The sequence below is a fragment of the Heptranchias perlo genome, chromosome 1, assembly GCF_035084215.1.
Source record: "Heptranchias perlo isolate sHepPer1 chromosome 1, sHepPer1.hap1, whole genome shotgun sequence".
Taxonomy (NCBI): domain Eukaryota; kingdom Metazoa; phylum Chordata; class Chondrichthyes; order Hexanchiformes; family Hexanchidae; genus Heptranchias; species Heptranchias perlo.
In genome coordinates this window covers 145,087,067-145,107,374 of record NC_090325.1, presented here as the reverse complement: position 1 = coordinate 145,107,374, position 20,308 = coordinate 145,087,067, and the positions used below count along the sequence as shown (strand labels likewise).

The window sequence follows — 20,308 nt, the reverse complement described above, 5'->3', positions numbered from 1 at the left end:
ATCTATTCATTTTAACAGATAGAAAATCATGGATGGCATGCCCATGATTTTCCCAGAAGCAATACCCGCACCATCAACTGTTCTTCTCTAGGCACTCCCCCATGCAACTGTAACAGATGCAACACCTGTATGTTCGCTTCTTTCCATGGCATTGTCCACATCTCAAAACATTTGCTTCATCCAAGACAAAGATTTATAATCTGGCATACTATATTTACTGCTCATGGTGTGGTCTTTCCCTGTATTGCAGAGACCAAATGCAAAAGACAAGGCTGAAGCGTTTGCAACCATCTTCAGCCAGAAGTGCCAAGTGGATGATCCATCTCAGCCTCCTCCCGATATCACCACCATCACAGAAGTCAGTCTTCAGCCAATTCAATTCACTCTACGTGATATCAAGAAACAGCTGTGTGCACTGGATACAGCAAAGGCTATGGGTCTTGACAACATTCCGGCTGTAGTGCTGAAGACTTGTGCTCCAGAACTAGCCGCCCCTCTAGCCAAGCTGTTTCAGTTCAGCTACAACACTGGCATCTACTTGACAAAGTGGAAAATTGCCCAGTTATGTCCTGTCCACAAAAAGGACAAATCCAATCCGGCCAATTACCGCCCCATCAGTCTACTCTCAATCATCAGCAAAGTGATGGAAGGTGTCATCGACAGTGCTATCAAGTGGCACTTATTCACCAATAGCCTGCTCACTGATGCTCAGTTTGGGTTCTGTCAGGACCACTTGGCTCCAGACCTCATTACAGCCTTGGTCCAAACATGGACAAAAGAGCTGAATTCCAGAGGTGAGGTCAGAGTGACTGCCCTTGACATCAAGGCAGCATTTGACCGAGTGTGGTATCAAGGAGCCCTAGTAAAATTGAAGTCAATGGGAATCGGGGGAAAACTCTCCAGTGGCTGGAGTCATACCTAGCATAAAGGAAGATGGTAGTGGTTGTTGGAGGCCAATCATCTCAGCCCCAGGACATTGCTGCAGGAGTTCCTCAGGGCAGTGTCCTAGGCCCAACCCTCGTCTGCTGCTTCATCAATGATCTTCCCTTCATCATAAGGTCAGAAGTGGGGATGTTCACTGATGATTGCTCAGTGTTCAGTTCCATTGCCAAACCCCCAGATAATGAAGCAGTCCGTGCCCACATGCAGCAAGACCTGGACAACATCCAGGCTTGGGCTGATAAGTGGCAAGTAACATTTGCGCCAGACAAGTGCCAGGCAATGATCATCTCCAACAAGAAAGAGTCTGACCATCTCCCCTTGACATTCAATGGCATTACCATCACTGAATCTCCCACCATCACCATCCACCAGAAACTAAACTGGACCAGCTACATAACTACTGTGGCTACAAGAGCAGGTCAGAGGCTGGGTATTCTGTGGCGAGTGACTCACCTCCTGACTCCCCAAAGCCTTTCCACCATCTATAAGGCACAAGTCAGGAATCTGATGGAATACTCTCCACTTGACTGGACAGCTCCAACAACACTCAAGAAGCTCGACACCATCCAGGACAAAGCAGCCCACTTGATTGGCACCCCATCCAATACCTTCAACATTCACTCCCTTCACCACCAGCGCACCATGGCTGCAGTATGTACCATCTACAAGATGCACTGCAGCAACTCGCCAAGGCTTCTTCGACAGCACCTCCCAAACCCGCGACATCTATCACCTAGATGGACAAGGGCAGCAGGTGCATAGGAACATGGCCACCTGCACGTTCCCCTCCAAGTCACACACCATCCTGACTTGGAAATATATTGCCATTCCTTCATCGTTGCTGGGTCAAAATGTTGGAACTCCCTACCTAACAGCACGTGGGAGAACCGTCACCACACAGACTTTTTTTTAATTTGTTCATGGGATGTGGGCATCACTGGCAAGGCCAGCATTTATTGCCCATCCCTAATTGCCCTTGAGAAGGAGGTGGCTAAGGCAAACATAGGTCCCTTAGAGGATGAGACTGGGAAATTAATGGTGGGAAACATGGAGATGGCAAAAATGCTGAACAAATATTTTGTTTCAGTCTTTACAGTAGAGGACACTAAGAATATCCCAACACTGGACAAACAGGGGACTCTCGGGGGGGAGGAGCTAAATACGATTAAAATCACTCAGGAGATGGTACTCAGTAAAATAATGGGACTCAAGGCGGATAAATCCCATGGACCTGATGGCTTCCATCCTAGGGTCTTGAGGGAAGTGGCATAGGGATTGTGGATGCTTTGGTGATAGTTTTCCAAAATTCCCTGGACTCAGGAGAGGTCCCGGCAGATTGGAAAACTGCTAATGTAACACCGTTATTTAAAAAGGGTAGTAGGCAGAAGGCTGGAAATTATAGGCCAGTTAGCTTAACATCTGTGGTGGGTAAAATTTTGGAGTCTATTATTAAGGAGACAGTAACGGAACATTTAGATAAGCATAATTTAATAGGACAAAGTCAGCATGGCTTTATGAAGGGGAAGTCATGTCTGACAAATTTGCTTGAGTTCTTCGAGGATATAACGTATAGGGTGGATAAAGGGGAACCAGTGGACATAGTGTATTTAGACTTCCAGAAGGCATTCGACAAGGTGCCACATAAAAGATTATTACTTAAGATAAAAAATCACGGGATTGGGGGTTATATTCTGGCATGGGTGGAGGATTGGTTATCGAACAGGAAGCAGAGAGTTGGGATAAATGGTTCATTTTCGGACTGGCAACCAGTAACCAGTGGTGTTCCACAGGGGTCGGTGCTGGGTCCCCAACTCTTTACAATCTATATTAACGATTTGGAGGAGGGGACCGAGTGCAACATATCAAAATTTGCAGATGATACAAAGATGGGAGGGAAAGTAGAGAGTGAGGAGGACATAAAAAACCTGCAAGGGGATATAGACAGGCTGGGTGAGTGGGCGGAGATTTGGCAGATGCAATATAATATTGGAAAATGTGAGGTTATGCACTTTGGCAGGAAAAATCAGAGAGCAAGTTATTTTCTTAATGGCGAGAGACTGGAAAGTACTGCAGTACAAAGGGATCTGGGGGTCCTAGTGCAAGAAAATCAAAAAGTTGGTATGCAGGTGCAGCAGGTGATCAAGAAAGCCAACGGAATGTTGGCTTTTATTGCTAGGGGGATAGAATATAAAAACAAGGAGGTATTGCTGCAGTTATATAAGGTATTGGTGAGACCGCACCTAGAATACTGCATACAGTTTTGGTCTCCATACTTAAGAAAAGACATACTTGCTCTCGAGGCAGTACAAAGAAGGTTCACTCGGTTAATCCCGGGGATGAGGGGGCGGACATATGAGGAGAGGTTGAGTAGATTGGGACTCTACTCATTGGAGTTCAGAAGAATGAGAGGTGATCTTATTGAAACATATAAGATTGTGAAGGGTCTTGATCGGGTGGATGCAGTAAGGATGTTCCCAAAGATGGGTGAAACTAGAACTAGGGGGCATAATCTTAGAATAAGGGGCTGCTCTTTCAAAACTGAGATGAGGAGAAACTTCTTCACTCAGAGGGTGGTAGGTCTGTGGAATTTGCTGCCCCAGGAAGCTGTGGAAGCTACATCATTAGATAAATTTAAAACAGAAATAGACAGTTTCCTAGAAGTAAAGGGAATTAGGGGTTATGGGGAGCGGGCAGGAAATTGGACATGAAGCTGAGTTCGGATCGGTCAATGCCCTGTGGGTGGCGGAGAGGGCCCAGGGGCTGTGTGGCCGGGTCCTGCTCCGACTTCTTGTGTTCTTTAGATTTGTGGTTGGGATCAGATCAGCCATGATCTTATTGAATGGCGGAGCAGGCTCGAGGGGCCGATTGGCCTACTCCTGCTCCAATTTCTTATGTTCTTATGTTCTTGAACCGCTGCAGTCCGTAACTGATAGAATGGAAGTCTCCTTCCTCTTCTGGATTTAAGAATTTTCTGAGAAATGAATTTGAACAGTTTCAAGGGAGTTTCTTGTGGGTCCAGGACCACAGCATAAAACAAGTTGGCATGAATAAGTAATCTCATTCAGTATGGGGAGTGGAAAAATCCATAATGGTACAGCAGGGGTGAGATTGTGGTTAAAGCACACCTTTGAGGCAGACTAGAAGGAGCAGAGTAGAGGATTGAGCTTGTCTGCGTTTAGAATAGCTTGTTTTGGACTGAAAACTATTCCCTTTATTGGAAAAAGCAGCATTGAAACCCCAAAAAGAAAAGCATCACAGAAATTACAGTACAGAAGGAGGCAACTCTATCTATTACATCAATGTCAGTGCTAGCTCTGCAAATGCAACTATCAACTCTCATCCTATTTCCCTGCCCTTTCTTTGTATCCCTTTGTATTCTTTTTTGTATACTAATCCAATTTCCTTTTAAATTATGTTACGTACTGTCTCAGTGGTTACTCAATTACATTCCATATTCTAATAACCCTGAGATGAAATTTCTTCTATCGTTCCTGTTTGTTCTTCCAGTGATACTCCTGAATGTATGTCCCCTTGTTACCAAATGTCCAAGTAATCAAAACAAACCTTCACTATTTAACCTTTCAAATCTTTCATATTCTTGGAATCCTTTTTTAGATTCCCACCTTAACCTTCTCTGTTTCAGTGAAAAAGACCGAATTTTTGCACCTTTCTTCAAAATGTAATTTCTGTAATTTCTCATTCTTGGAATCATTCTACTGGCCTTGCCCCACCCCATCTCTGAAACCTCCTCCAGCCCTACAACCCTCCGGTATCTTTGTGCTCCTCCAATTCTGACCCCTTGCGCATTCCCGATTTCCTTCGCTCCACTATTGGCGGCCGTGCCATCAGCTGTCTAGGCCCTAAGCTCTGGAATTTCTTCCCTAAATCTCTCCGCCTCTCTATCTCTCTCTTCTCCTTTCAGTCGCTTCTTAAAACCTACCTCTTTGACCGAGCTTTTGGTCACATGTCCTAATATCTCTTCATGTGGCTTGGTGTCAAATTTTGTCTGATAACGCTCCTGTGAAGCGCCTTGGGACATTTTACTACATCAAAGGCGCTATATAAATGCAGTTGTTGTTGTTGAATATTCACTGTAACAGTTAGAGCACCGGAAGGTCATACATTAAGTGATAGAACAGCTCCAAACTATACCAGGTCAGAGAGAGAAAATGGGAGGGGGGAATGTTAGGGAGTTTTCCATTATGCAGTCAACCTTTTTTAAAAGAATGAAGAAAACTAGGGTACAGTGGCCTTGGAGAAAGTCCAATGACAATTCACTAGGGACTGAGTTGATGATTAGAGACTGAGAAAACTTGGGTTACATTCTCTGGAAATGAGGGCCCTGAAAATAGTGGTATAGTGATTGTGGCATTTGTGCTGGGAATGCGCCCATGGGTAGGGCCAGCGGGCACCAATGCTACTGGGGCACATCTTGGACATCTGCCTGCCCCAACCTGTCGGAAAATCTGGCCTCAGGTGCCTAGGCCCAGAAATACAATATGGCATAATTATAAATAAAATGAAACTTATCATCTTTGGGGGTCCAGGCCATGATCTCTGCCTTAGCATGTTCAATCTCATTCCCTCCATCACTTGTTTTTTTCCTAACATACACCAACTCAAATACTTTCATTTAGGAGAAATTAGATAATGTTAGTGAGGTTGCAGCACTGGGTGATTCATAGAACATGAAGGAGCCTGGAGAGTGGGTAAGTATGTGCCACATTCCCTGTGGAGAATGAGGAGAAGCCTCAGAGTCATGGGCCCCACACAAAAAGAAGGAAGTTCGAGGAACATCAGACCTACGTGCAGGCTCTAAGGTTAGTCTCCAATTACTTGCAGTAACTGACAGGTGTGAATTTTGAGTCCACAGCCCTCACTTGCAGCAGTATTATTGAAGTTTTCCTTTGTTGCGGATATCAATGGGGCGCGCAGCAGCATAATCAGAATCTGCAGCGGATTCCTACTTAAAACATGGCTAGGGGCCGGTCGATGTCTCCACCTCCGCGGAAGCACAGACTTTTGCCCAGGTGGCAGAATAGACAGTAACTTGCATACCAGCTTCCAGCTCATGGAGACCGCAATTAGGAGGGTTACATTGGCCCTGGAGGGGGTGCAGCGCAGATTCACCAGAATAATACCGCAGCTAAAAGGGTTAAATTATAAGGGCAGGTTACATAGTCTAGGCTTGTATTCCCTTGAGTGTAGAAGATTAAGAGGTGATCTAATTGAGCTGTTTAAGGTGATTAAAGGATTTGATTGGGTAGATAGAGAAAAACTATTTCTACTGGTGGGGGAGTCCAGAACAAGGGGGCATAACCTTAAACTTAGAGCTAGGCCATTCAGGGGTGATGTCAGGAAGCACTTCTTCACACAAAGTGTTTTAGAAATCTGGAACTCTCTCCCTCAAAAAGCTGTTGAGGCTAGGTCAATTGAAAATTTCAAAACTGAGATTGATGGATTTTTGTTAGGTAAGGGTATTAAGGGATACGGAACCAAGGCGGGTAAATGGAGTTAAGATACAGATCAGCCATGATCTAACTGAATTGCGGTACAGGCTCGAAGGGCTGAATGGCCTACTCCTGTTCCTATGCTCCTATATTCCTATAATTATGTTGTCTCTCACTGCTTTCATGATCTGATACCAGCCATTAAACCAGCCAGTCCATTAATGAGTGGGAACACAGATCCAGGGCCCCATGCAATGATAACATATGGAGTCGATCTCCCTGAGTCTGCCATCTCTCTGGACAGCAGGACATGTCAGCCCTCCCTCCACCAGGCCCTCAGAGCATTGTGCCAGTGGCACATAGAAGGTCACTCTAGGCTGTCCAGGGACAATCTCCAGTAATGCAGCCAGCAGTAGCTTTACCCTAGGAGCAAGATGCCATAAGAGGAGGACCATCTCAGTCTCATGAGCCTTTTGTAAAACATGAACAGCCAACCACCTCTTGTGATACTGGCCCTCAGGTTGTGCCCAGGAGAAGCACTGGAACACAACAACAACTTGCATTTATATAGCGCCTTTAACGTAGTAAAACGTCCCAAGGCGCTTCACAGGAGCAATTTTCAAACAAAATTTGACACCAAGCCACACAAGGAAATATTAGGACAGGTGACCAAAAGCTTGGTCAAAGAGGTAGGTTTTAAGGAGCGCCTTAAAGGAGGAGAGAGAGGTAAAGAGGTGGAGAGGTTTAGGGAGGGAATTCCAGAGCTTAGGGCCTAGGCACGGCCGCCAATTGTGGAGCGATTAAATGGATGCGCATGAGGCAAGAATTGGAGGAGTGCAGAGATCTCGGAGGGTTGTAGGGCTGGAGGAGGTTACAGAGATAGGGAGGGGCGAGGCCATGGAGGGATTTGAAAACAAGGATGGGAATTTTAAAATTGAGGTGTTCCCGGACCGGGAGCCAATACAGGTCAGTGAGCACAGGGGTGACGGGAGAATGGGACTTGGTGCGAGTTAGGATACAGGCAGCAGAGTTTTAGATGAGCTCAAGTTTATAGAGGATGGAAGATGGGAGGCCGGCGAGGAGAGCATTGGAATAGTCAAGTCCAGAGGTAAGAAAGGCATGGATGGGGGTTTCAGCAGCAGATGAGCTGAGGCAGGCGATGTTATAGAGGTGGAAGTAGGCGGTCTTGTGATGGAGTGGATATGTGGTCGGATTCTCATCTCAGGGTCAAATAGGACGCCAATGTTGCGAACGGTCTGATTCAGCCTTAGACAGTGGCCAGGGAGAGGGATGGAGTTGGTGGCTAGGCAATGGAGTTTGCAGCGGGGACCAAAGACAATGACTTCGGTCTTCCCAATATTTAGTTGGAGGAAATTTTTGCACATCCAGTACTGGATGTCGGACAAGCAGTGTAACAAATGAGAGACAGTGGAGGGGTCGAGAGAGGTGGTAGTGAGTTAGAGTTGGATGTCGTAGGTGTACGTGTGGAATCCGCCGTTGAGTTTTAGGATGATGTCGCCAAATGGCAGCATGTAGATGAGAAATAGGAGGGGGCCAAGGATAGATCCTTGGGGAACTCCAGAGGTAATGGTGAGGGAGCGGGAAGAGAAGCCATTGCAGGTGATTCTCTGGCTACAACTGGATAGATAGGAGAAAGAAAGGCATGTTTAGCCAGGTTGTGCTTTATTATTCATGGAAGTTAAAGTCATACAGAAAAAGCTGCACTTATTTTGTGCTGACTTATTCAATCAGCTGATTATTATTGGCATGGTCATGTAAAGGCAAGAAGGCCTGATATGTTGTTATGTTCTAGGATGGGTACTGGATTGAAGATTGGTTCTTTATTTGAAGGTGGGAAAGAAGATGTTAAGGCAGCAGTGACAAAGGTAACTATGTTAAACAGAAGAGAAGACTTCAGTGATCAGTTATGCTCTGATACCTTTTGCAGAAATCACTGAGAAGTCCTTAGTGATTTGATCATCACGATGTTCTCCTCCATGTACTTCAGCCTTCAAGCTGCTAGGGCCACCACTGAAGGAATGTCCATTCACACGCCATTTTGTATGGCAAAGTTGTGCAGGGCACAGCAAGCTACAACAATGTGGGACACACAAGTTGGAATATACTGCAGCCGCTCCCGACCTTTCAACATAATTAAAGTACCTCTCTAATACCCTGATGATACTCTCAATGACCACTCTGGTACTGGCTTGTGCCTCATTTTTGGCTCCTCTGCTCAAGAAACTGTTAATGGGGTCATTATCCATGGGAGCAGATGTTAGGCCTTGTTACCCTCAAGCCATCTTTTAACTTGATTTTCTTCCTTGAAGAGGTCAGAGAGGACTGAATTTTGAAGGATCAATGGATTGTGACTTCCAGTATATCTCGTGTTGACGTGCAGGATCTTTTGTATTTTGTCAACTGCAATCTGTGCATCCAGGGAGTCGAAGCTCTTCCTGTTGTGGAAGTGGAGGTGTTGTCTGTAGGAGCCATCTATTCCACCTTGGACCTTGCGAAAGCCAGCAACTTCATCAAACTGGATGGCCCTATCTTGTTGATGCCTTGTAGTGATGTGAAAGTCAATGAATTCCCCAGCTTTCCTATGATGGGAGTGAGGTAGCCCAGTGGTTATGGTACTAGATTAGCAACCTTAAGATCATGAGTTCAAATTCCACCGTGCCAAGTTGTGAAATTGTAAAAACCTGACTGGTTCACTAAGGGAAGAGAATCTGCCACCACTGGCCTGACAGTGTACATGTGACTCCAATCCCACAATATGAGTTTTTCTCTCAATGCCCTCAGGGTAACCAGGGATGTGACCAGGTGTCAGTAACCTGGTAAATGCCCCTTGGCTGGTATTACAAAGATTCCTCACGGCTGCCTGAAATGACCCTGTCATAGGAGTTGACTGTGGTCATCAACTTCATAGCCACAGACAAAGTAATGTGGGCAGATGAGTGCGGCTGCAGGTCCTCAAACAATAGGTAGCAGAGCTCCCCTCTGGTGAAGTGCACTCATCTCTTCACTAAGATGTTGCCTGCATATTGTTTTGAGAGGGGAGGGGTTAGTATATCTGGTGGGGTACTTCCTGATTCAATGCTGACTCACTATCCGTTCCTCCATCCACTGTCACTGCTCCTCCTCTATATAAGCATATGCCCATAGGTATCAGCTGTGGCTCAGTGGTGGCACTCCAGCCTTTGAGTCAGAAGGTTGCGGTTTCATAGAAATCATAGGATCATAGGAAATTTACAGTACAGACTTGGCCTCCACTGCCTTCTGTGGTAGAGAATTCCACAGGTTCATCACCCTCTGAGTGAAGAAATTTCTCCTCATCTCGGTTCTAAATGGCATACCCCGTATCCTGAGACGGTGACCCCTGGTTCTGGACTCCCCAGCCATCGAGAACATCCTCCCTGCATCTAGTCTGTCCAGTCCTGTTAGAATTTTATACGTTTCGATGAGATCTCCTCTCATTCTTCTAAACTCTAGTGAATATAGGCCTAGTCGACCCAATCTCTCCTCACACGTCAGTCCTGCCATCCCAGGAATCAGTCTGGTAAACCTTCGTTGCACTCCCTCCCTGGCAAGGACATCCTTCCTCAGATAAGGAGATCAAAACTGCACACAATACTCCAGATGTGGTCTCACCAAGGCCCTGTATAACTGCAGTAAGACATCCCTGTTCTTGTACTCAAATCCTCTTGCAATGAACGCCAACATACCATTCGCCTTCCTAACTGCTTGCTGCACCTGAATGCTCGCTTTCAGCGACTGGTGTACAAGGACACCCAGGTCTCATTGCACCTCCCCTTTTCCCAATCTATCACCATTCAGATAATAATCTGCCTTTCTGTTTTTACAACCAAAGTGGATAACCTCACATTTATCCACTTTATACTACATCTGCCATGTTCTTGCCCACTCACCCAACTTGTCTAACTCACATTGGAGCCTCTTAGCATCCTCCTCACAGCTCACATTCCACCCCAGCTTTGTGTCGTCTGCAAACTGCAAAAGTTGTGGGTAAGTGCAGCCCTGTCCTGCGTTCTTTGCTCCTGCATTGACATGCTCTGCTTCCAATACTCCCCACTGTCGACGGAGTAGATGCCTGGAGTGCTTCCTGCCCCTGGGGTGAAGAGAATGTTGCTTCTCCTATCAACTGCGTGCACCAAGGCCTCAAAGGCAGCACAGAGAACCTTTTCTAATTCTTTTTTTATTTCAAAATATACTTCATTCATAAAATTTGTAAAGATAAATACAATACAATTCAAGTCATGCTTCAAACAATACAATACAGGTCATATAATTTCCAACGGTACATACAGTACAATTCAACGGTCTCGGTACAATCAATACAGTTATGCACCATACATTGTACATACAGTTCACGGTGTACAATACAAGGTGGGGTGGCCTTACACGGTGGCCTTTCCTCATAGAGCCTTTGCGTAGGTCGCACCTCGCCTCAGTGCATCCCGCAGCACGTACTCCTGCACCTTGGAATGTGCCAGTCGGCAACACTCGGTCGTGGACAGCTCCTGTGTTACCGAACTGTTTGGGATGAACCGGGACAGATACCAACGCATCTCTCGCCATACCTTCTGCGCAAAGGAGCAGACCATCAGAAGGTGGAGGACGGTCTCATCCCCGCCGCAGCCTTGAGGGCAGCTCGTGGTGGCTCTGAGATTCCAAGCGTGTTGGAAGGACCGCACTCGGGGGGCCTTTCTCACCACCATCCAGGCTACATCCTGGTGCCTGTTGGTCAGTTCCGGTGACAAGACATTCTTCCAAATGGCATCGACCATGTGGTCGGGGAAGTAACCGATCGAATCCACCTTCTCAGTTCCTTGCAGGACTCTGAGAACATTTCATTTCGACCACTGTCTGATGGCCTTATGTTCGAAGGGGTTCCTCCTCTGGAACTTCTCCACCTGGGTCAAGTGGGGGGGACGGTCCAGCTGGACAGGTATGTGTGTTGGATAGGTATAAACCAAGCACGTAGTGACACTTGGTGTTTGCGTACTGGGACTCTATATATATCCTAAGGCAGCCACCCACAAATGTGACCATCAGGATCATAGCAGCATTGGGGACGCTCTTCCCCCATTTGTCTGGGGTCTTGTACATGGTGGTCCTGTCAGCACAGAGAACCCTGGTGCCTGCTCGCTGCCTCCTTCTGCCATTTCTTCAAGTTCTTCCTTGGTGTCTGTGGCCAGAATACACCTCCCCTTTAAGAGGTGCTGGCTGCCCTTAAGTGGCGTCATGGACGCCCAATATCCCCTCCCCCCCCCTCCCCCCGATAGGCATGCAGCCAATGAGTAGAGTGGGTAGCGCTGGGTAGCGCTGGCTGCACGCCTGCGTCATTATAATCAGCAGGCAGCACGAATATTGCATCGTGTGCCGTTTACGGGCGTGATCGGTTTTCTAGGCCAGCATGTTTAAGAACGTGCAATCATGGAAGCTTTTCAATTGTTAATGTGCCTCATAGTGATGCAGTGAAAATGCTTTCAAAGAAACAGAAAATACAATGCCGGTCTCAGTGAAGGTAAATTGTAAAAAACGCTTAAAAGATTAAAAGATTGCGGCAGGTCTGACCACAATCTTCGAATCCTTCTTAGATATGGTGACGGTGCGGAAGGACTGGAGGATTACAAATGTTACACCCCTGTTCAAAAAAGGGGAAAGGGATAAACCCGACAACTACAGGCCAGTCAGCCTAACGTCCGTGGTGGGAAACATTTAGAGACAATAATCCGGGACAAAATTAATTAGGCTAGGTTACAGGAGTATGGCACAAGTGCTCAGGAGTTAGAGCACATGGATAGGATGCCACAGGTGCCAGCTTGCCGGAGGGTGAGATCGCATATTGGTTTTGCTGCAGACGACTCAGATGCAAACTTCGAGGACCCAAGCTACTAAAGAAGGCTGATGGGCATCTAACAGGAAATTCTAGGTGCACTAGGCAGTCTGCCAGACAGCTTGTGCAAATGTCGGATCCCTTTCCTGTGCCTGCAGTGGCCCGAACTTAAGTGCCGGGAGGGGGATTGCAGAGAACAATATGGAACGGGGGGACACTGGGGGGGTGGGGATGGGGCGATTGTGACTAATGTGGAGTTAGGGGAGCACTCTTGTTCTTCCTAGCTGCACAGGAAAGTTTTTTTTTAAATGAGTAAAAAAATGTATCTTTCATTGGCGGTCACTGCTTAGGGCGCAGCAGTCGCTGAAGAATCCTGAGTGCAGTAGGCCCAATGCCCGCCCTGCTCATTGCTGTCCAATTTCTGTAAGGGAACTTAAAACAGGCTTTAGATCCCTCAATTACACATTTCAGAGACCTAACACGTTTTAAGCAGCCGTCAGGGACCCCTGAAAAATGGCAGGACCCAATTTCGGGTTGGGTGATTATCAGGCATCCTTAGATCACAGGACGTTGATCACCAAAATTGGGCCTGGCGTCCGTTTATCGCCTGTAAAATGGGCGCAATGAGGTCCAATTTCTACCCCCAAAAATGTAAACTGGTACCTACCAGGTTATTGTACATAATTCCAAGGAACCTGCAGGCATCCACCAGACTCTGTTTATCATCACTTTTCTCTGCCAGGTCCAGAAATGTTTTCAGATATTCAAGCGCTTCAGGTGAACGTCCTATGCTGTGGGGGGAACAAAATATAGTAAAACTATTGGTTTAATATGAATCTGATGCAGAATTCAGGAGGATAAATAGAAGAATCCTGAAAAGCAAATTGAAAGAATTTAAAAACTATCAAGACTTAAGAACATAAGAACATAAGAAATAGGAGCAGGAGTAGGCCAATCGGCCCCTTGAGCCTGCTCCGCCATTCAATAAGATCATGGCTAACACTTTGTTAGCAATTTTCATATTTCACTATATACTATATGTTTTACAGCCTTACATACTCTGTACCCTTGATATACTATTCTATTTAACTTTAATGTCAGCCTTAATAGAACACTCTTGCCTCAAGCCCTACTCTGGAGACTTGAGCACGTAAGCTAGGCTGACACTCTAGTGCAATACTGAGGGAGAGCAGCACCATTGGAGGCCCCATCTTTCAGAAGAGACGTTAAATCGATGCCTCGTTTTCCTCTCAGATGGATTTAAAAGATTCCACGGCACTATTCGAAGAAGAGCAGGAGAGTTTCCCAGTGTCTTGGCTAATATTTATCCCTCAACCAAAAACACTAAAATAGATTATCTAGTCATTAATTTAATTGCTGACAGTAGGACCTTGCAGTGCATAAACTGGCTGCCGAGATTCCTTACATTACAACAATGACGACACTTCAAAAGTACTTCATTGGCTGTGATGCGCTTTGGGACATAAGAACATAAGAAATAGGAGCAGTAGGCCAGACAGCCCCTCAAGCTTGCTCTGCATTCAATAAGATCATAGCTGATCTTCTATCTCAACTCCACTTTCCTGCCCTATTCCCATATCCCTTGATTCCTTTAGTGTTCAAAAATCTATCCATCTCAATCTTGAATATACTCAACGACTGAGCATCCACAGCCCTCTGGGGTAGAGAATTCCAAAGATTCACAACCCTCTGAGTGAAGACATTTTTCCTCATCTCGGTCCTAAATGGTCGACCTCTTTTCTTGAGACTATGACTCCTAATTCTAGACTCTCCAGCCAGGGGAAACAGCCTCTCAGCATCTACCATGTCAAGCCCTCTAAGAATTTTATATGTTTCAATGAGATCACTTCTCATTCTTCTAAACTCCAGAGAATATAGGCCCATTTTACTCAGTCTCTCTTCATAGGACAACCCTCTCATCCTCGGAATCAATCTAGTGAACCTTCGTTGCACCCCCTCTAAGGCAGGTATATGCTTCCTTAAGTAAGGAGACCAAAACCGTACACAGTACTCCAGGTGTGGTCTCACCAGAGCACTATATAATTGCAGCAAGACCTCCTTACTCTTATACTCCAACCCCCTTGCAATAAAGACTAACACACCATTTACCTTCCTAATTGCTTGCTGTACCTGCATGTTAACTTTCTGTGATTCGTGTACAAGGACACTCAAATCCCTTGAATACCGACATTTCTTAGTCTCTCACCTTTTAAAAAATATTCTGCTTTTCCATTCTTCCTACCAAAGTGGATGATTTCACATTTCCCCACATTATACTCCACCTGCCACCTTCTCACCCACTTACTTAACCTGTCTATATCCAGTTGCAGCCTCTTTGTGTCCTCCTCACAGCTTACTTTCCCACCTAGCTTTGTACTGTTGTGGGAAAATCACCACTCGGAGTCAGACTTAAATTAACCCAACAGCCCAAATTTTACGCTAACAGTACCATCAGCAAACTTGGATACATTACACGCAGTCCGTCCTGAGGTCTTGAAAGGCACTATAAAAATGCAAGTTGTTCCTTTTTTCTTTCTAGTAATCTGTTGGGCAGCTACTTGCAGTTATTTTTGTTTTGTAATAGTTTTTAAGGCTGTGTCCTGTGATAATGACATCATGATATCTCAGTTGTATAACTATAGAAATAATTGACAACCTACGTGTATGATAATACAAAGTTGCAAAATAATTCATTATTTATAAATAATATTAAAAAAGTTATAAAATTTAACATTGGTTTAATTCAACTCACCTTCCAACATTTTCCTATTAGAAAAGTCCATCTGAAATAATTAGATTCTTCATGGTTATGTTTTATCTTATTTCTCTGTCTGTGCTTGAATAAGGTGTATGCTTGTACATCCATATTTACCATTTTGGGCTCTTTCGCATTGTCTTCTTATTCAACGGCCTGTTAACAGTTTCCGTGAGTGGACTATGAAAATCAGAGAGAGATGGGGGTTGATATTAACCCCTCCTCGACGGGCGGGAAAGGGTCGGGAGGTGGTTAAAATTTAAAAATCGCAAAACGCTACCCCAACCCCCTGCGTACAGGCCTGCTGCCATCTATACAGTGGTGGGTAGCGTGGTGTGCCTCTGTCCTGACGTGTAGAGGTGGGACACATAATTATAATATTTAAATCAGGCTCCTACAGTGCAATTGGGAGCCTGATTTAAATTTAACGGTGGCCGGCCGGGTTTCTCAGGGCTCGATCGTTGCCTTCTTCCCTCCCTCCTGATTGCCGTGCTCTGAACCCCTCCATGATGCCTTGATCTTTTCCAGCCTTCTACCACTGGCTTTCCTGCCCGGCAGCCGGCCAGGCTGTCAGTCTGGCCGGCTACCGGGTGGGAAACGGAATAAAAAAGTGATAATGAGATCATGCCATTAAATTCAGGAGGACCCCAGCGTCCCCCAGGTCTTCCCCCCGCAACTGCACACCCTCCCCGCCTCCCCGTGAATTTCAGAGCCATGTTCGCTGATATTTCCAAAATTTGCTTGTTTTGCAGCAAGGGTTGCCTCTTAGGCCCAGTGTTCTAAGGCCGATGGAGCGGATCCCAAAATTGCTTTTGACAGCTAGGGCCTTGTCAAGCACTCACAGCGTATGGTCTTGCACAGATTGAAAAGGAGGTCTCAAATTTTTGAAACATAAGTTTTAAAGAGAGGTGAAAAGATCTTGTTTTGGCAGACCGTTAGTACTGGTGGAGGTTCCTCTCCCGAAAGGAAGCTGGGAAGCAGGTCCAGTGGCATTATTAAGATATGTAAATGCCAGACTAACTGTGTCGTTGGATTCTTCCTTGGAAGCACCCCAATTACAATATTTCATACTTTCAGTGGCACTGCATGAAAGAAAGCATATTGGGGTGATCAAGAGCCAGATTTGTCTTATTGATAGCAACTGCCAAGATGCCGCTAACCACTTTCGCAGGCCCATACCATAGGCAACTGTCTACTCAGGCTCTTGATCAGCAGAGAGGACAATGCATGCGATACTATCTGCTGCAAGGACACTATGGGGACTAAAAAGGGAGGTGGTTGTAGTAGGCAACAGTATAGTTAGGGGGATAGACACTGTTCTCTGCAGCCAGGAGCATGAGTCCTGAAGGATATGTTGCCTACCCGGTGCCAGGGTTAAGGACATCTTCTCCAGGCTGGAGAAGAACTTGGGAGTGGGAGCGGGAGGATCCAGTTGTCGTGGTCCACTTAGGTACCAATGACATAGGTAGGACTAAGAAAAAGGTTCTTCTGAGAGAGTTTGAGCTGCTAGGGACTAAATTAAAAAGCAGAACCACAAAGGTAATAATCTCTGGATTATTGCCTGAGTCATGAGCAAATTGGCATAGGGTCAATATGATCAGGGAGATGAATGCGTGGCTCAAAGATTGGTGTGGGAGAAGTGGGTTTCGATTCGTGGGGCACTGGCACCAGTACTGGGGAAAGAGAGAGCTGTTCCATTGGGACGGACTACACCTGAACCATTCTGGGACCAGAGTTCTAGCGAATCGAATAACTAGGGAAGTAGATAGGGCTTTAAACGAAATAAGGTGGGGTGGGGAGGGTCCTGGTGGAGAAAAATCTAGAATGCTAAAGAGAAAAGACAAGGAAGCAGTGCAGTAAAGTGATTGGGGTAAGGATAACCAGATTGTGTCAGGAAGGGACCGAGCGTACAAACAAAAGAGTGCACTAACAAATAGGGTCTGGGTAAGAAAAAATGGTAATAAGACAAATAGGGCCATAGTACAAAAAAATGTTAAGATGTTTAAGAATGTTAAAAAGACAAATCTAAAGGCACTGTATCAGAATGCACGAAGCATTCGTAATAAGGTAGATGAATTAACAATGCAAATAGATGTAAACGGATACGATATAATTGCGATTACGGAGGCATGGATGGGAGCTGAATATCCAAGGGTATTCGATATTTAGGAAGGACAGGCAAAAAGGAAAAGGAGGTGGGGTGGAGTTGTTAGTAAAGGATGAAATCAGATCAATAGCGAGAAAGGATATTGGCTCAGAAAATCAAGATGTCGAATCAGTCTGGGTGGAATTAAGAAGCACCAAGGGGCAGAAAATACTGGCGGGAGTTGTCTATAGGCCTCCAAACAGTAGTGGTTATGTAGGGGATGGGATCAAAGAGGAAATTAGAGATGTATGTAACAAGGGTACAACTGTAATCATGGGTGACTTTAATCTACATATAGACTGGCCAAACCAAATTAGCAATAATACTGTGGAGGATGAATTCCTGGAGTGTGTACGAGATGGTTTTTTAGACCAGTATGTTGAGGAGCCAACTAGGGAACAGGTTATCCTAGATTGGGTATTGTGCAATGAGAAGGGGTTAATTAATAATCTTGTTGTGCGGGGTCCTTTAGGGAAGAGTGAGCATAACATGATAGAATTCTTCGTTAAGATGGAAAGAGAAGTAGTCTAATCTGAAACTAGGGTCCTAAATCTAAACAAAGGAAACTATCAAGGTATGAGGAGTGAGTTGGCTATGATAGTTGTGGACCTTCATTAAAAGGCATGACAGTAGATAGGCAATGGCTAAAATTTAAGGAACGAATGCATGAATTGCAACAGTTATACATTCCTTTCTGGCGCAAAAACACAAAAGGAAAAGCGGCCCAACCACGGCTAACAAAAGATATTAAGGATAGTATTAGATCCAAAGAGGAGTCATATAAAGTTGCCAGAAAAAGTAGCAAGCCTGAGGATTGGGAACAGTTTAGAATTCAGCAAAAAAGGACCAAGAGATTGATTAAGAGGGGAAAAATAGAGTATGAGGATAAACTTGCAAGGAACATAAAAGCAGACTTTTTAAAAATGCGTTCATTGGATGTGGGCGTCGCTGGCGAGGCCAGCATTTATTGCCCATCCCTAATTGCCCTTGAGAAGGTGGTGGTGAGCCGCCTTCTTGAACCGCTGCAGTCCGTGTGGTGAAGGTTCTCCCACAATGCTGTTAGGAAGGGAGTTCCAGGATTTTGACCCAGCAACGATGAGGGAATGGCGATATATTTCCAAGTCGGGATGGTGTATGACTTGGAGGGGAACGTGCAGGTGGTGTTGTTCCCATGTGCAGACTGCAAGCGCTTCTACAAGAATGTAAAAAGAAAAAGATTAGTGAAGACAAATGAAAGTCCCTTACAGTCAGAAACGGGAGAATTTATAATGGGGAACAAGGAAATGGCAGAGCAATTAAACAAATACTTTGGTTCTGTCTTCATGGAAAAGAACACAAATAACTTCCCAGAAATGCTAGGGAACCAAGGGTATAGTGAGAAGGAGGAATTAAAGGAAATTAGTATTAGTAAAAAAAATAGTACTGGAGAAATTAATGGGACTGAAAGCCGATAAATCCCCAGGGTCTGATAATCTGCATCCCAGAGTACTAAAAGAGGTAGCCATGGAAATAGTGGATGCATTAGTTGTCATCTTCCAAAATTCTATAGATTATGGAACAGTTCCTGCAGATTGGAGGGTGGCAAATGTAACCCCACTATTTAAAAAAGGAGGGAGAGAGAAAACAGGGACCTATAGACCCGTTAGCCTAACATCAGTAGTAAGGGAAGTGCTAGAGTCTATTATAAAGGATGTGATAACAGGACACTTAGAAAATATCAACGGGATTAGACAAAGTCAACATGGATTTATGAAAGGGAAATCGTGTTTGACAAACCTACTGGAGTTTTTTGAGGATGTAACTGGTAGAATAGATAAGGGAGAACCAATGGATGTGGGTTTATTTGGATTTTCAGAAGGCCTTTGATAAAGTCCCACATAAGAGATTAGGATTGGCGGTAATATACTGGCATGGATTGAAAATTGGTTAACAGATAGGAAACAGAGAGTAGGAATAAATGGATCTTTTTCAGGGTGGCAGGCGATGACTAGTGGGGTACCGTAGGGATCAGTGCTTGGGCCCTAGTTATTCACAATATATATCAATGATTTGGATGAGGGAACCAAATGTAATATTTCCAAGCTTGCTGATGACACAAAGCTAGGTGGGATTGTGAGTTGTGAGGAGGATGCAAAGAGGCTTCAAGGCGATTTAGACAAATTGAGTGAGTGGGCAAATACATGGCAGATGCAGTATAATGTGGATAAATGTGAAGTTATCCACTTCGGAAGGAAAAACAGAAAGGCAGAGTATTATTTAAATGGTGATAGATTGGGAAATGTTGAGTGCAAAGGGACCTGGGTGTCCTTGTACACCAGTCACTGAAAGCAAACAGGCAGGTGCAGCAAGCAGTTAGGAAGCCAAATGGTATTTTGGCCTTCATTGTAAGAGGATTTGAGTACAGGAGCAAGGATGTCTTACTGCAGTTTTACAGGGCCTTGGTGAGACTATACCTGGAGTATTGTGTGCAGTTTTGGTCTCCTTACCTAAGAAAGGATATACTTGCCATAGAGGGAGTGCAGCGAAGGTTCACCAGACTGATTCCTAGGATGGCAGGACTGTCGTATGAGGAGAGATTGGGTCGACTAGGCCTGTATTCACTCGAGTTTAGAAGAATGAGAGGGGATCTCACTGAAACGTATAAAATTCTGACAGGGCTAGGCAGACTGGATGCAGGGAGCATGTTTCCCCTGGCTGGGGGGTCTAGAACGAGGGGTCACAGTCTCAGGATACGGGGTAGGACATTTGGGACTGAGATGAGGAGAAATTTCTTCACTCAGGGTGGTGAACCTGTGGAATTCTCTACCACAGAAGGCTGTGGCGGCCAATCACTGAATATATTTAAGAAGGAGATAGATAGATTTCTAGACACAGAAGGCATCAAGTGGCATGGGGAGAGAGCAGGAATATGGTATTGAGATAGAGGTTCAGCCATGATCATATTGAATGACGGAGCAGACTCGAATGGCCGGTTGGCCTACTCCTGCTCCTATTTTCTATGTTTCTATGCTGCATAGGACTGGTACATCCAGTTATAGTCAATTGTGGCCTGAAACTTGGCTTCATCTTTTTGCAGGCACACTGCATTATTGAGCTATAGGGTTGGTACTGTGGAATGGCACAGAGGGCAACCC

General features: G+C 45.2%; 1 protein-coding gene across 1 annotated transcript in view; it reads right to left on the bottom strand.

The window, feature by feature from the left end:
- ttc29 (tetratricopeptide repeat domain 29) overlaps positions 1–20,308 on the bottom strand; it is a 413,904-nt gene that overhangs the window by 132,935 nt on the left and 260,661 nt on the right. The window contains exon 9 of the mRNA XM_067968048.1: positions 12,920–13,043. Within this exon, the coding sequence (XP_067824149.1) occupies positions 12,920–13,043 (124 nt within the window). The remainder of the gene's footprint in view (positions 1–12,919; positions 13,044–20,308) is intronic.